Source organism: Nelusetta ayraudi, unplaced genomic scaffold (assembly GCF_046127955.1).
Source record: "Nelusetta ayraudi isolate G7.1 ecotype Tasmania unplaced genomic scaffold, CSIRO-AGI_Nayr_v1 ptg000075l, whole genome shotgun sequence".
NCBI lineage: Eukaryota > Metazoa > Chordata > Actinopteri > Tetraodontiformes > Monacanthidae > Nelusetta > Nelusetta ayraudi.
Genome location: NW_027466125.1, coordinates 1,889,136 through 1,905,542, shown reverse-complemented (window position 1 = coordinate 1,905,542; position 16,407 = coordinate 1,889,136). Strand labels below are relative to the sequence as shown.

Sequence of the window (16,407 nt, the reverse complement as noted above, 5' to 3'; positions counted from 1 at the left end):
CTGCTGAGAAATGCAGTGAAATGTTGCGGGAGAGTAGATGGCAGTGTGAGGGAGTGAGTCATTAGCATGTGGTTGGAAGTTGGAGGAACCTTTAGATATGAAGACACCGGCTCATTCATCTCCGCTGTGCACCTCCGCTGCATGAAGAAACCGCATATCTGGAAAATGCAGAGATTCATTCAGTTCAGGGGATAGCGAATCAGTTCGTGCACACTCATTTGCTCTTGGCAGTGGCTGGAGGTGGGGTGTGAGAGGGGATGGTCTGGGAGCGGTGGTGTACGAGTGACGACGACGATGCTCTTGGCTGTGATGTGATTGGCTCTCTTTGCAGCGCTCGCGACCCCCCACGGCTATAAAAAATCCCGTCGCCGCGGCTTCTGGTGGGTCAGTGCAGATTCGCCGCGGAGAATCTGACACACAAACACACAACACACACACACACACACACACACACACACACACACGACGGGACTCGGTGGGAGCTGCAACACTCCGGGGAGGTTCACGCGGGACAGAACACCGTGGATTCAATGGAAGTGCTGGAATAATACAACTATCGTGGGAGAAAGAAAGAGTGAGAAGAGAAGGAACAAAAAAGAAAACTTCGCGCCGCGAACGTCACAGCAGCACGCGCTCCGGTAAGTTTGTACGTGATTTGATTGAATTGACACGCAGTGAACGCGCCTTTTTCCTGATCACAGATCCAAGTATAGGCAGTATTATAGAGACAATATAGACACTACTTCTGAACTCTCCATCAGCTGGAGAAAAAAATTTAAAATTTGAAAGACCCCTTGTGTGTTTTGATGGTTTATTTATGTATTTATTTATTTAGACTTGGCTGTTATTTTTATTTGTTTGTTTTTTTTTTTTCGGTTTTGCACCCACTAATTTAAAGAAGTGTTGTACTTGGAGACCAGCGAAGGCTCATTATGTATAATGTTTCCAGATTATTGTTTTTTTGGATGAAAGAGGGACCCCAGGAGGTCAGTTTTTTATCTTCTGTTTAGAACAGCCGGTTTCTCCTGCGCTTCAGTGGCCTTGGAGATTATGATGGAGGCTGTAGGAGCTCTTGAGGGCTGTAGTGGAGTCAGGTGACGCATTGTTGAAAGAATTGATCTGGCTCCAATGCGGGACCTCCTCCCAAGGAGACGGCGGTCTGGGTCTTGTGTCGACCTTATTGTGTTAATGCTGGTTTATTAGGTCTGGGTTGGCGCGTGTTAAGGGCCTTCAGAATCACAGATAGAAAGGGCTCCGTCAATTACTGCCACGACTGAGGTTGCTCGCGATGAAGTGAAAGAAAGTTTGATTAGCTACAGCTGGTTTCAGTTGGAATAGAATGCAGATGTTCTTCTCCATCTCCATCTCCACTCAAAGTGAAGGTGAGTGAACTGTACAGTATATCATGATCCTTTGGCTTTAATCCGTGTTGCTTGACTGTCAATAAAAAGTGTGTTTTATAGCCATAGCCTCTGCATACATAGTGGTTCACCATTGTACTAAATCCATCTTATTTTTTGTACTTTCTTTTTTTTTTAGTTTAATGATCTTCACAGAGCTTTTGCTCTTATACGAAAATGGGTATAGTTTCACAGTTTAACGTCTGTAATGAAATATGGTATTTGTTGGCAGTTTTGCCAATTTTCTTTTCTTTGCATTTTCTTAAAGATTTGAAAGCGTTCATTGGGAGTGTGGTTCACGTGGCCTTTTTTTGGCCCTTGTCTTTTATTTTGATGAGTCAGGCAAAGAGGTACTATAAAAACGGAAATTGAGTGGAGAGGGCAGGCGGCCAAAGGCCTTTGGGTGTAATTAAGCCCGTGGCCCAAAAGTCAGGGCACATCCTTGATGTGTGCAGCCTGTTGAGCTGCTGCGCGGTCCCAAAAACCCTGCCGTGTCCCTGCAGAGAGGTTTTATATGGTGGAACAGCTCTGGTCTAATGCAGCGCAGGCAAAACAGAAGGTCCCGTTTTTCCACTTTGTTTTATCGCGATCCGATTGCGCCCCTCCATCCACCCACATAATTTACACACATTATTTGATTTCATGGCCTGCAGCCACCCAACATATGTCCCATTCACAGTGTGTTTGCCCTCCTGCTGCTGATTTTGATTTACAACATAAAGAGAACGGATTGGATTGTTAAGGTTCAGTTGATTGGCTCCGTCTCCCACATGCCCAGGTTTCCTTTGGATGTTTTAAAACTGTGGGAAACAGAGAGAGAAACTAGAACGACGCTAAATGAAAAACAGCGGCCTGGAATTGAACCGTCACTGTCTATTTCCATCCAGACCCACCGCTGGTACTTTCCTGTACTTTTTTTTTTAATCAAAGCCTTTTATCTCTCCAAATCAAAGCTGCGAGACAGCGCAGCGCTATTTTGCAGTTTCACACATGTAATCCATCCTGGTTACGAATGCAAGTTATTCCATTATTTTTGAATGCAGGTGTAAAACAGGAACGTGCACCTACGACGGCTGCTACACCCTCACACCCTCTTGGTGAGCTGTTTACAGCTCATTTTATCCCCCATATGTTTTTGAGAGGGGCATAAACCCGGCAAGTTGACTGGTGGTCAGGAGGGTGGAGCCATATATTGGCCCCAAACTTGAAAAGAAGAAGGATGAACTTTTCCCATTGCCTTAAGGCACATGTTTCTGTTAGCTAACACTAATAAAATGGAGGTCATCCTCAAACAACCGGGTCATTTTACTGCGTCATGAGAGTATTTCCCACTGCAAAAGGGTTTCGAGAATTCAACAAGTAACTGCATCAATTTAGGAACATTCCACTCTGCTCTGTTTACACATCCCCACTCCCTCCACTATGGCATGGCTTTGTACTCCAGTCATCCAACATGTCTAACACCGTATAAAAACCCAGATATACTGTTGAGGCACAAGTTTCCATTCTGTTTTGGCGCGTGACTCATTGTCAAAGGCCTTACGTAGCTGCAGATGTCTGTCTATAAGTGGTTATCACCATAAGCAAAGACAACATTTGCTCTCCAGATTTTCTCATGCAGTCAAATTTCAATGCGAAATGAAAACCATGTGAGGATTCCGAAAGGGAAATTACCAAGGCTCCAATAACGATGATATCCCGTCGTCATTTAGAAACTCAATGAATAAATCACGAATTAAGCAAGCAAATAAATGGGATCTGGGGAGATAAATCCGTAATAATAAAAAATATAAGAATAACAATTGTGAAGGTTTTAGTCAAAACCTGTTAGTTGTCACACGACCCCTCTAATGTTGCTTGACATCCTCCTAAATGGTCTGAAGCCACTAAAGCTCAAGTCATAACAGTAAAAAGCTGTGCAGCTGCTGCTGATGCATCACTATCAACAGGAAGAACCAACTCAGTTGGATAATTCATTGGAATTGCCTACTTTTTCTTCAATTTACTTTTCTAATGCAGAACGGCTGCATGCACACAGTGACACACACGCTAGCAAGACTGTATGCACTTTTGGTGTTGACGATAAAACTGCTCAAAGTTTTTCTGTCGGAACTTCAGAAAGCAAACGTCTCCATCCATGTTTTTGACTCCATTGGTTCATCAGACCAGCTGATACTAATAAGACAACTCTCTAGGCAGGTAGCCATCTTGGCTAATCAGAATAACTGTGCCAATCATCAAATTAATTCATTAGCTATTACGCTGTGAGAAAAATTTAATTAACCATGTATGTTATGTAAAATGTTGAGACCAAGACTTCCTTGGGTCCTTGGTTTTTTTATGACATCGTACCTTTTAACTGTCGGACTAGATATCTGGATCTGGTTTCAACTGCAACACAGCAGCTGTCTAGCCCTCTTAAAAATAATAGTTTAATGCATAAATGTTGTGCATGTGCAACTATGTGCACCTATGCAGCAAATCTCTCTGTGAGCATGAGACTGGACGTGAATTTCTCACCTCCCTCATCCTTCCGACCGCCTCCCTCCAACCTTTATGACAGTCGGCTCTCAGCCTTTCGGCTTTATCTGCTGCTTTTCTACAGTTTTTTTTTTGCACCTTCCCTCTTCCTCCTATTGTTAGAATAAGCACTATTCTAGATCAAACTTTCGTTCACCCAAATGCGCTGTTGCACTTTGGCGTCGTTCCTGTTTACTTTCCCCGCTGTCCGTGTCTTCTCTCGTAACCTCTTCCCACACGGAGTCATATTTTCTAACTACTGTATCCTGTCAGTATCCGCTCTGCCGGCTGCCAATTTTCCGTCCAGATTTTAATCTGTTTTATTTTATCTCAGATATGGCGCCAGAGAAGCTGAGGGTTAGGTATGTTTCAGAAGTAAACATGGTTAGATTAAGAGGATCGGGCCAATTGAAACCCAAAGGTTTTATTGGATTAGACAATCCTTCGCTAATGTGACTTAATGAAGCTCTCCGTTACGCAGCGCATGGCTTGATGCTGCACATTAGGCTGCCTGAGCACAACCGCGGTACTGTGCCCTCATTTTCTCAAAAAAAAAAAAGAAAAAAAATACCAAACCAGCCTTCTCAGGATACGCAAAAATTTATCACATATGATGATGGGTAGCACGAAGGGCACGGGCTACACTATTGTAATCCTTGTCACAAGTCCAGCCGTGGGAACTAAAGGGTGAACTGTATATCTCTGCCAAAGCGAATGATTCAGTTTATTTCCATTTTTAATTCAAAGAGTAGAGTTGTCAAATTTCCTGAACTGTCACTGCTTAACCAACTTATTAACAATCAATCAGATTTCATGAAACTAATTGTATTTCCTGTAGCTTAAGATATATAGACAGAAAAGAGAAAACACAATTTCATCAGAGGTGATTGTCTTTGATGTTATTACATAGGCAAGGTTCAGAAACAAAGCAAACAGGAAACAAAGTCTTTGCCAAACATCCCTCAAGACAAAAAAAAAACTGATGAAGTTTGGAATTTTCCAACAGATAAAGCCAAAGAAAGTAAACAAGGAGATGCAATCGGCTGGTCATCACTGTGTGTTTCAGCTGAATGATCTGATCTCGATAAAAAAAATAAAAAATGATATAATCTAAGTGAGTGTTGAGACTTCGCGTGCGACTGCTGTACTTGTGCTGTTGCTCAATAGAGTTTACAAACATCCACACTTTGGTCCAACTTCCCATAATCTTCTCACAGTCCCTGCCCTCTTCCAAACGTCCACACTGATCTTCACTCACTGCTTGACAGTGCTTAGCGCATTGAGGCTGTCTGATGTGATTCTAAGAGCCACTTGAGATGAACAGCAGGGAAATGGATCCTTCCAAGACTTTGTGCATTTGATAGATTGACATAGACTGTGACACACAAGGTTGTGGCAGCGTAGCAGCTTCGTAACAACAGATCCATAACTTTATAATAATCCATCCTGGGTGCATTTAGCTTGACGCAAGGGCTTTTTGATCAAAGGCGCATTTTGTCTGTGTGCGGTTCCCGCAACCGCACAGTGCTGTCCCAGTGTTTACACCCCATATCAGTGTCTCCCTTTCATGGAACCATGTCAGCCAGACATCCTCATCGGCCACGATGGCACAACACACACAACTTTCTTTCTCTCAACGCAGAGAAAGGAGGTTTGTGTATGTTGAGAGACGTCGTCCAGAAGAAGACAGCATGCCTTCGAATAATGGCCTCAAACTGTTTTCAGGGGGATGAAAGGAAAGCCTTTTAATACCTGCAGGACCACCCCGACCACTAATTGTTGTGACGGTTGTGGTTTACGGACTGTCCAGCAATCAAATGCTACTTTGTAGCCAGACAGTTGGAAAAGTTTTACGGCTGGTTGACAGGAAGCAGCTGCAATGAGAAGATGTGAGGTGTGCGAAACTGGATAGCCCGATTTCTGTCTACAACAGTGGTGGGAGATCTTCTCTGGAGGTAAACACACCTCCAGTGTGCAAACTGGCCAGTGTTTGATGGATCTGAAGATGTTGGAGAGGTCCATGGAAATGTTCAACTAGCCCTTGCTTCTGCATTTTCTGCAAATCTTCTAATCCAATTTTAGACCCGATGTTGATGATATCAGATTTTTTTTTAACGATGCTACACTGTCGTCTCTTTCAAATCAGCTTTTAAAAATTGCATGATTCCGCATCGCCATTATGAATGAACGATGATCTTTCGGCTCTTCAGAGGACCAACTCGGCCTCGGCGCACTGTACCGAACAAGACGCACAAAGGTGTCATTGATCAGGGAGAGACGGTCGATACGTATGGAGAGAGGCCTAATTTTTTTTTTTTTTTTTGGGGGGGGGGGGCAAAACTGATTTCTTGTGATGAGTGTGTGAGTTCATCCATGTGATGTTGCTCCTTTGTGTTGGAACAAAACAAGCCTCTGTTTTGGAGCCAAGTGCTGCTATGAATGCCAGTTGTGTTTAAGTCAGATGGGTCAATACTTGAGCATGCGTGTGTGTGTGTGTGTGTGTGCGTGTGTGTGTGTACATGTGCATGGCACTGTATTTGGTTTGGGTAAAAAAAAAAAAAAAAAAAAAGTGAAACTCTGAATGAGCCGAGAATTGTCAGTCCATTTTTACAACTGTTCCCATATGAAGGAGTCTTTTACATTAGATCTCCTTCTTGTGCACCCAGAAAAATGAAAGTAAGCCATTGTAAGTCCGTTCCCTAAAAATGACCAAATGTGTGTGAATGAGCCCAATTGTCCCAAACCAAAAGAAGCTGTGGGGCAGTTTGAATGATAGACATGTTTTTTTTGAGAGGCACCAAACTTCTCAGCTATCGTTGGCTCTTTATTTCTCTTGCTCTCTCCTCCTCCTCCTCCCTCTCTCTCTCTTTCACACACACACACACACACACACACACACACTGTACCAAAGCCATAAACGCGGTGGTTCCCAGTTCTTTTGTCTGTTTTATGGGGGTTTTAAGGGCGCCTCCTTCCCTCTCTCTCCGCTTCGGCTCCGACACCTGTTGTCTCAAAACCTGTTCACAGACATCTAGCTGTCCTTGTTCTCTCTTCAGTCTATATCTGACCCAGAGGTTTGGCCCCAAAGGCGACTAAACCTGAAAGCTTAAAAGACACATAGATTTCATGTAGATAAAGATGCTTTTAGTGTTTAACACAACTCTATTTTTCCTTTCCTTCTTTCTTCTTCCCTATCCAGGCAGAGCCTGGGTTCATACCAAAGCCCATCTTGTGAGGAGCCTCTCAGTGTAGAGAAGAAGTGAAGTGAAGTTCTCACCGGAGGAGATCTCAGCCAGGAGATGAGGGCCATCGCTCTGCTCTGCCTCCTGATGGCGGCCAAAGTCGGAGCGTCTCGTGTCGTCCGCGACTCCGGGGCCACATCCGTCTCGGAGGCCGCCAAGAACAATGGCTCCGTCGCCCCCCACCTGCCCCTGCAGCCAGCCCGGCCGCGGGCCGCCATCCCCCCCATGTGCATCAAGCAGACGGAGATCAAGCACGCCTTCAAGTATGTCAACACCTTTGTGTCCTGCCTGATCTTCGTGGTGGGGATCATCGGCAACTCCACGCTGCTCAGAATAATCTACAAGAACAAGTGCATGAGGAACGGGCCCAACGTCCTGATTGGCAGCCTGGCTCTTGGTGACCTGCTCTACATCATCATCGCCATTCCCATCAACGTGTACAAGGTGAGCTTGTTATCACCACAGAAACTTTTTGAGAATGTGGTGGTTTCTGTTGATATTTTATTTATTTTACTTTACTTAGCCCACATTCTGGTCATCGTCATAAGTCCTAACCTGAATGTGGCTTCTTGGCTACAACGCTATAGTAGCATAGAATAGAGCAACGTGAAATAATGGTCAGCAAAGGAGTATTAAGGATATACTCATTGCACCAAATTGTACAAGCAAGGTGCAACAACGTTAGGGTTCTTGGTCTAGTACAGTGTGTATTGACAATAGACAAGAATTACACACACACCAGAGCGATAAGCGGTAGTGAATTTGAAAAACAAATGAACAGTTAAAAAAATTTGAAAAAACCGAAGAAGATTTTTAAAATTAGAAAATCTGAGACTTTCTTCAGCCAGAGGCTTCCATTGTCCCTGCGTTAAGTCGATTGGTTTACCTCGACCCAAAGTGCAGACTGAATGCAGTTAAAATTTCTCCAAATCTTCCATTCGCAGAGTGGTGAATAGACATTTACATTCATTCAGCCATTCTTTTTTATGAATAATTTCTAAATAATACATCAAGCAATCCACCAACCCTCATTTATTTTCCACTGGGCCCCTGTCAAGAGCCGCTAAATGCAAGTTTTGTGTGTGTGTGTGTGTGTGTGTGTGTGTGTGTGTGTGTGTGTGTGAGCAAATGCCCCATCACATCATATCTGTGGCATCTTTGTTTGCCTAGTGGGGTTTCAGCACTCACAACAACACTGGATGCCATTGGCAACATGCATTGGAGCCGCTTTGTTGTGGCGTAAATACAGCAAAAAACCCCGCAACCATCTCAGCAGCGCTTCATTTATTCCTCTTTTTTTTCAGTATTACAAGAATCTCGACTCGTAAAAAGAAAATCAGCGGCACCATTTGCGACCCATTATAAAGGCGGTGCGGGCCATTTTGTTTTTATTCACTCATGCTCACTTCTAAAAACTCCTCGTTCGCTCCATCTGTGTTTGTGCAGTCACTGCTGAGCTCAAACCACAACAAGTTTGAGACGACCCGAGAGGAAAAAGCCAAATAAATAAATAATTTGAAATGTGCGGCAAATTAGAGTAAGTTGTTCTGGCTCTTTTATTTTCGCGGCAGAGGCTCGGCTTGAGTTTTGTCACTTATTTTTGTATTATAAACTGTGAGAATAAAAAGTGATTCATCAATGAGATAGATCGCTGCTGAGGGACACGGAAGTGGTGACAACAAGCCGGGGGAGACATAGCATGAAGCTTCCAGCCGTGGAAACATAAGTGAGCGCTGACAGAAGAAGAAAAACGCTAACAGCGATTACTGCCGATCGATGAACTGTTTTGACGGACTCGCTGGAGCAGCTTGGACATTTTACAAGAGGGAGCCCCAGACTGTTGACTTTGGCTTGGGCTGATTAATTAGGAAGGCGGGGTGGAAAAGAACCTCACTGCTGGGTGAACCTTCTTGAACTCCAGGAGTGAGTGACACTTCTTCATTCCTTCATTGTGCAGCTGATTGCCACGGACTGGCCATTCGGGGTCTACGTCTGCAAGCTGATGCCTTTCATCCAGAAGGCGTCGGTAGGGATCACTGTCCTCAGCCTGTGCGCCCTCAGCGTCGACCGGTATGCCCCATTCCCCTCCTCAGATACACGCTACACCCGCAAGCAGCTGCTGCCACAATATTTTTCCTCCTGCCTTTTTTTTATGTTCTGTTTTTCTTTTTACTTTATGATTCTCCTGGCAGTGGTTCTCAACTGGTGGAATCTCACGACCCATCATTTTTTTCCTTCTCATAAAGTCGCTACCCAAAAAACCTAGCCCACTTTCTATCATGTCTTGTAAATAAATTACTAGAATTAATTAATTTAATTGTGTGGGAAAAAAATGCCCAAACCTTTACATACATAAATTTAAAAATCCATTTTTTATTTTTATTTTTTGGGAAAAAAGGGAAACTGGCCATAAAGCCGGGACCCAATCAAAACAGCTGCGTGACCTAAAAGTGGGTTGCAACCCACCAGTTGAGAAACGCTGTCCTATGGTGTCGTATTGTGAATGTAATGCCCAGTTTCCTGTCTGTACATTTAATTTACCCTCTGGTACAAATAAGGAAACCTTGAACTAAATAACCTGAGGTTATTCAGTTCGTCTGGTTCAGTTGAATTGGTTCAATTCGTTCAATTCCCTTAGTTTGCATGACCTTTTTCGTGCAGCTACCACGCGGTGACGTCGTGGAGCAGGGTGAAGGGGATGGGCATCCCCCTGTGGAAGGCGGCCGAGGTGACTCTCATCTGGCTGCTGGCCGTGCTGCTGGCCGTCCCCGAGGCGCTGGCCTTCGACATGCTGGAGATTCCGTACAGAGGCAACAAGCTGCGCGTGTGCATGCTGCATCCGGAGCAGAGCGGCAGCTTCATGAAGGTGAGTGTCAGTCGCACGCAAAAGTCGCACGGTTACACACAGGTCATGCACATGCATTTTTAAAAGTAATGTAATTCATGCAGATTGACGTGGAGACATCATTTAAAGTCAAAGTGCAACTGTCCCGCATAAATTAACATGTCACAAAAATATAGAAATATTTTAGTTTCGAGCTTTTTTGCAGAGAAACTAAGTAGTCTCACTTCATGGCTCTATCTTGGAACTTTCCAGCTGTTTTTTTTTTTTGGGGGGGGGGGGGTTAAGGTCAGTGGAAAGTCTGATAATGACATTGACAGAGATTAATATTATCACCCTACGTAATATTATAAATGGAGATTTACAGTACTGGGAAAATATGATAAAAGTCAGATCATTGAGAGGAGGGCGAGAAGATCCCGGATGCTTCCTGCAGACTTGGCTGCATCCTGCCACAGGATGTGGCCTCCTGGATATATTCCTTGAGTCACAGCACCAACATCAACACAATGGTCCACTTCAAAGATCGGTCCGACAATTAATTTGTATCTCCCTTTTATCTGATCTCCCCGCCTTTGTAAGTTCTGCCAGACTGGGAAGCGTTATTCACGGCATGCACATCACTTGCCTTTGCACAGCTGCACAGCACGATGCAATTTGCACAAGAATTTCCGATAGTTAAGGCGTCCAGTTTATTTGAACCAGACGTGTCGGAGGGATCTGAGGGGTTTTGGTGAGGATGAAAGTGGAGTTGATGTGGGAATTTGATATTACGACTCTTTAATCCTGCAACCATGTACTCTGGTGATTTGACAAGCTTGTGAAAATGCATCTTGCTTACGATGAAGGTAAACGGGTTTAAAAACACTTGTCACTGCACTTTCCACCACTTGATAGGCTTGTTTGAAGTAACCCTGGCTTGCTTTTTTACCTAAAATCAGATCATCTTTGATCAATATAACTGCACAGTTGCCATCAAGAACACAAGATGAGTGACAAAGTGTTAACACGTATAAAAGAGGCGTGGTTACTGAATGACGTTGGGCCTTGTTTTTTCGCGGCTCCAGTTTTATCAGGAAGTGAAGGACTGGTGGCTGTTTGGCTTCTACTTCTGCTTCCCTCTGGCCTGCACGGGGATCTTCTACACACTCATGTCCTGCGAGATGCTCAGCCGCAAGAAGGGCATGCGCATCGCGCTCAACGACCACATGAAACAGGTGCGTATGCACACAGGTGCACAGGCTGAGGCCCGAGGAGACACACGGGGCCTTTTGGCACCATCACTACTTATTATTTAGAATACATTGGGGAATTTTTAGTTTTATTGTTTTAATAATTTATTTATTTCCTTCATGAGAGTGGACAACATAATTTGTACATACACACTCTACACCTTCAAATCAACACCTCCATGATTGGAAAGGAGCAGCAAGAACAAAACATTTCTTAAAAATGTTTTCTTGTAAATTTATGAAATGAAAAACAAATATTTACATGTATATGGACTGATTGAATATTGAGAACTCATTTACATAACATTGAAATCGAAGGTTTTGAGAAGTGTTGTATTGAGTGCAGTGATGCAGCCTGATGGCTGCCGGTAAGGACGACCTGTGGCCGCGCTCCTCTTCCTTCTTGCACTCATTCATCTCCGTCTCTGCAGCGGAGGGAGGTGGCCAAGACAGTCTTCTGCCTGGTGCTGATCTTCGCTCTGTGCTGGCTGCCCCTCCATCTCAGTCGCATTCTGAAGAAAACCATCTATGACCAGAATGACCCCAACCGCTGCGAGCTGCTCAGGTAGCGCCGACGCGCTCCATTGTTCTCCGTGGCGCTGCGTCCTGTTTACCTCAATGTAAAGGCGCGCTCTGCTTTTCCGTCTACAGCTTCCTGTTGGTGATGGATTACATTGGGATCAACATGGCCTCCCTCAACTCCTGCATCAATCCCATTGCCCTGTACTTTGTCAGCCAGAAGTTTAAAAACTGCTTTCAGGTAAGAGGGCATCGCAGTACTAAATATATATATATATATATATATATATATATATATATATATATATATATATATATATATATATATATATATATATATGTATTCCTTATATATATATATATATGTATATGTATAATATATATATATATATATATATATATATATATATATATATATATATATATATATATATATATATATATATTCATATATATTTATATGTCTGAGACAACAGGCATTGTGTTGAAATACATCCTGTTTAGTCAATGGAGACACTTGGACTAACAAAGATATTGCATTTTGTTAATGTTTGAGTTTGTATTTTTCTACCTAATGTTTAAAGAAGCAAAGTTTCTGTGAAAGAAATAAAAATAAGATTTGCACGTGCAAACTGCTCTCAGGCGTTCTGGCAGGGTGTTCTGGAAAGTGAAACACTCTGGTGCGTCACGACTGGCCGTGTGGCTAACGTTCCTTCAGCTCACATTCATGCATTGATAGGAATTACTAATTGGAATCCCTTGCTTTAAAGCGACTTGGCTACGACTGCAAAAATGTGACAGCCAAAAAGGATCATCACAGGTTCTCGCCCAGGATGAAAGATCAACCTGTGTAAAAAATTAATTAATTAAAAAAATCAAAACATTAATGCTGATTTGTGTGTGTGTGCTCTTGTTTCACAGTCTTGCCTTTGCTGCTGGTGCTACAGAACATCACCGCTGGACGAGCGAGGTTCGGGGGGCCGCTGGAAGGGCTCCTGTAACGGCAACGGCCTGGACCGCTCCAGCTCTCGCTCCAGCCAGAAGTACAGCAGCTCATCATAAAACACAAACACTCTCGCTGTCGTGACGCTGCCGTCGTCATGCTTTTTATCTCGGGAGGAGTAGCACCACGCAATGGGGGCCATCGGACGGACTGACATGTGGATGGGTGGGGGTGGGGGTGGGGCAAGGTTGAAGGAGGAGCGACGGATAGACTCACAGGACAGTTCCTGCTCAGGCTGAAACGCTCATGCAAAAAACAAACAAACAAACAAACAAACTCTGCTGCTGCTTCAATCTGTTCGTACTCTGGGGCTGTCGTAGCGAACAAAAAGCCCCCCTGGTGGACCAAATCGGTAAATACATTTTAAGGAGAATGTTTGTACCAAATGTAAATTCATGTAAAGGGCTATCTACGCATATACCATATACTTAATGTTTGTATCTATCTAGCCTTAGTGTCGGAATAACAGCAGTGGTAGCAGTACTAAAGCAGTACTACCTGACCAAGCTTTGATACCTCACAGGAGCAAAGCAAGAGGGAAACTGCGACCCCCCCACCAACAATACACACACACACACACAAACCACACACATTCCCATCCTTAAACCTTTTCCACGAAAGAACCCGAGCACAACACAAGGGTGCCCCCCTGCATATGGCTGTAATCAGTAACCGATCATCTGACATGTTGCCACTGAGCCCCGTGATGTCATGTGTCGTGATGACATCACAGCGGAGGAAAACAGGCCCTCTGTGTGTCCTACAGTGACGTGGGGAGACAAACACCGGACATCTCCAATCCATAAATGACTGGTGATTTGAGTCACGCGGAGCGGCTGTGATTTCAGAGTGCTGACAAACTCCAGATGACTCCACTTGCATGCGCGCGTACGCACACACACACACACACACACAGTGTTCGGCTTGTTATGATTGCAGCGCTCACTGTGTGCAAAGACCTAACCTGCCCCCCTAATCTGCAGTGTAGCGTTCTCTTACGAGAAAGAACGTAACCTTTCAGACCAATATTTCACTTCCCCAACTGCTACGCAGATGTTCTCTGTGCCTGAGAATCGACCTTGTGAGGGATCGGTTGAGAAATAAAAAAGTTTTCGGAAGGAAAAAGAAGAACTGCAGCGCAGCCAGACAGTTTCAAGAAGAGGATGGGGTTTTTTTTAGCAGTGACAATAATCCCTAAAGTTCATAAGTACAAGTTATTTAAATACATTTGCTGTTTGGTTTCATATTATCCAAATAAAAATCTGAATTTTGGACATAGGATCTCATTTCCAAGTTAGCCAGTGTGCTATTTACCAGTGTTTTGTTTGTTTCAACGCGTTTCATCCAGTCCTTCTAGTTTAGCGGAGTTCGCCAGTGCTAAGCTAGGCTAGGCTAGCACCAGTCAGGGATTTCAGCTAGTCTGCCAATGAAAAACAGTCTTAGTCACTCCACAGTACACTCCAAAGGCAATTATAACGCCAGAGTATCAATGTACGTGTCTGTGTTGATGGAATAATGTTCGAAATAAAACCTGCCCTTGCATCGCATCGCATTTTGAGGGAATAGTGTCTAGCAATGTAGTTTATTTCCAGCAGTTGGTTGTAGGCTACGGCAGCTCTTTTATTTACCTAAAAGTTAAAGGTTAAAGTCCCAGTGATTGTCACATCCCGAGGGATGCGAAATTTGTCCTCGGCATTTGACCCATCATCCCCTGAGGGAGCATTTGGCAGCAGCTGTGCCGTGCCCGTGAATCATTGGGTGATCTAACCCCCCAAGTCTAACCCCGAATGCTGAGTGCCAAGCAGGGAGGCAATTTCTACAGGGGACCATTTTTACAGTTTTTGGTTTGACCTGACCAGGGCAGACACTCTACCACTAGACCACTGAGCTGGTACCTTTACCTTTCTCACCTTCATTGTCACTGTTTTGTAAGTGCGACACAGCTTGTTATACTACTAGCCCAGCGCCAGCGACATCTGCTAAACTACAGGACTGGATGAGATTTGTAGAAACTGTCTACACCGATAAACAAAACTAGGACCCAAAAATGAGGTCCTACGTCCATCTTTAAACAAATATCCTTTGTTCAGGAAATAGAGGAGCGGTGAATGGTTCACACGGTGTCACATTTGAAATGCAACATCAACAGAAATAAGAGAATTTTGTTTTGATGTCTGAGACAAACGAGAACAGAGAGGTCCGCCCCAAGTCTTCAACACGTTGAAAAACAAAACGGGAGAAATGTCTGAATCAGCTTTGGCCAGAGTTTCAGTTCAAACAGGATGCCAGCATTGCAGTTCGACCACTGATCGATGATGAGGATCAGGTGTTGGTCCGAGCACCAATGGATGCCTTGTCTGGTTACCAGCTGGCTGCAGCAAAAAAAGAAATTGAGTGTGACAGACTTGAATGTTCATCCGATCTTCTTCCAGCTTCTCCTATTTGGATTTCCGGTATATTTTCTGCAGGTTTTATCCCAGACGGCCATGTGAGAGAAAAAATAATAATCCAGTGGATTTTGCAAACATCCGGGCGGGCGTGTTGCATTAGTCGGATATACTCTCATTATACATGGAGCATGTGCTCTTAGCGAAACAGAGGGGGAAAAAACAAAACTCCTGCAGCGGCGACAATATAAACTGATGATACAAGAAAAGTATTACTTGTCAGTGTTCGTCTAAGATGTGCCACCAAAATGGAAAAGTGACATCATACGTCAATAATAATGCAAAACATACAATACGTGACACAGCAGGGGGTCGGGGAGGCAAACTCAAAGAGTAGACGAGTTGTCATTTCACACCTTCTAAATCTGTCACCTGTCATGTCTTTATGTATCTCACGTCTTTTCCACTATATTTACACTCAAAGCCTATTGTGCAGCATGTGGCTCATTAACTGATGACATCTATTTACCTCTATTTTTTTTTTTTCCTTTGCTCTTGGGATATGCTGGAAACAGCTGTGTACTGGAAGGGCTAAAGCATACTAATGGGTGAACCACTAGGCTGTAAGATGTGATGAAATGTAAAATGTTGGTGACCAAAATGTAATGTGAACATTGGACGCTGTGTTTTCAACGACATTTATACTATAGTTATTATTAGCTGAACTTATTCTGTAATAAAGATGTTATTTTATAGCATTATTGTTCTTGGAGTGTTTTTGTTTATTTTTCTAATTGTTTATAGCGCCTTGTTTCTTTTTATGAGCACCTTTGAGATGCAATTTCAGAATGACTGATTCAGTGTTTCCATGTTTAACAAAACGTGCCGCACTATTTGTGGCTCTGTTAACGATATGGAGGGTTCTTCTTTTTAGTCCATTGCTTATACTTTATAGTGCTTTTACACACTTCCCCCAGTAGTTAAAGTAGTTAAACTTAGACAGTAGCAAAGTAAATGTTTTTGCCAACATTTGGAAACAAAGATAGTGTTTAATGCATTTGTGTGGTTAGTGTGGTTAAAAAAAAGAAAAGAAAAGAAACTCCAGCACATTTCCCGTTTTCATTTGTAAGTGTGTTTGAAAAAAAGTAGCACAAGCAGTAAAAATTAATTTTTGCAGAAAATTTATTTTTTTATTGTTTCAACGATTTCCGTTTCCATGAAAAAGATGTCCAGATTAAATTTGGATTCTTTCATCCGACTTG

The 16,407-nt window shown here is 43.4% G+C and overlaps 1 protein-coding gene across 1 annotated transcript; it reads left to right on the top strand.

Annotated features, from left to right (window-relative positions):
• Positions 1 to 376: 376 nt before the first annotated feature.
• LOC142899673 (endothelin receptor type B-like) lies at positions 377 to 15,903 on the top strand. Its single transcript, XM_076043385.1, has 8 exons — positions 377 to 638; positions 7,120 to 7,606; positions 9,120 to 9,232; positions 9,824 to 10,028; positions 11,072 to 11,221; positions 11,668 to 11,801; positions 11,888 to 11,996; positions 12,677 to 15,903. The coding sequence occupies exons 2-8, from the start codon at positions 7,220 to 7,222 to the stop codon at positions 12,815 to 12,817; spliced, it is 1,239 nt and encodes a 412-aa protein (XP_075899500.1). The 5' UTR covers positions 377 to 638; positions 7,120 to 7,219; the 3' UTR covers positions 12,818 to 15,903.
• Positions 15,904 to 16,407: the final 504 nt, after the last annotated feature.

Coding starts and splice junctions, on each gene's coding strand:
- LOC142899673 (XM_076043385.1), top strand. CDS start 7,220: ATGAGGGCCATCGCTCTGCTCTGCCTCCTGATGGCGGCCAAAGTCGGA. Junction 9,233..9,823: donor TGCGCCCTCAGCGTCGACCG/GTATGCCCCATT, acceptor TTTTTCGTGCAG/CTACCACGCGGTGACGTCGT. Junction 11,997..12,676: donor AGTTTAAAAACTGCTTTCAG/GTAAGAGGGCAT, acceptor CTTGTTTCACAG/TCTTGCCTTTGCTGCTGGTG.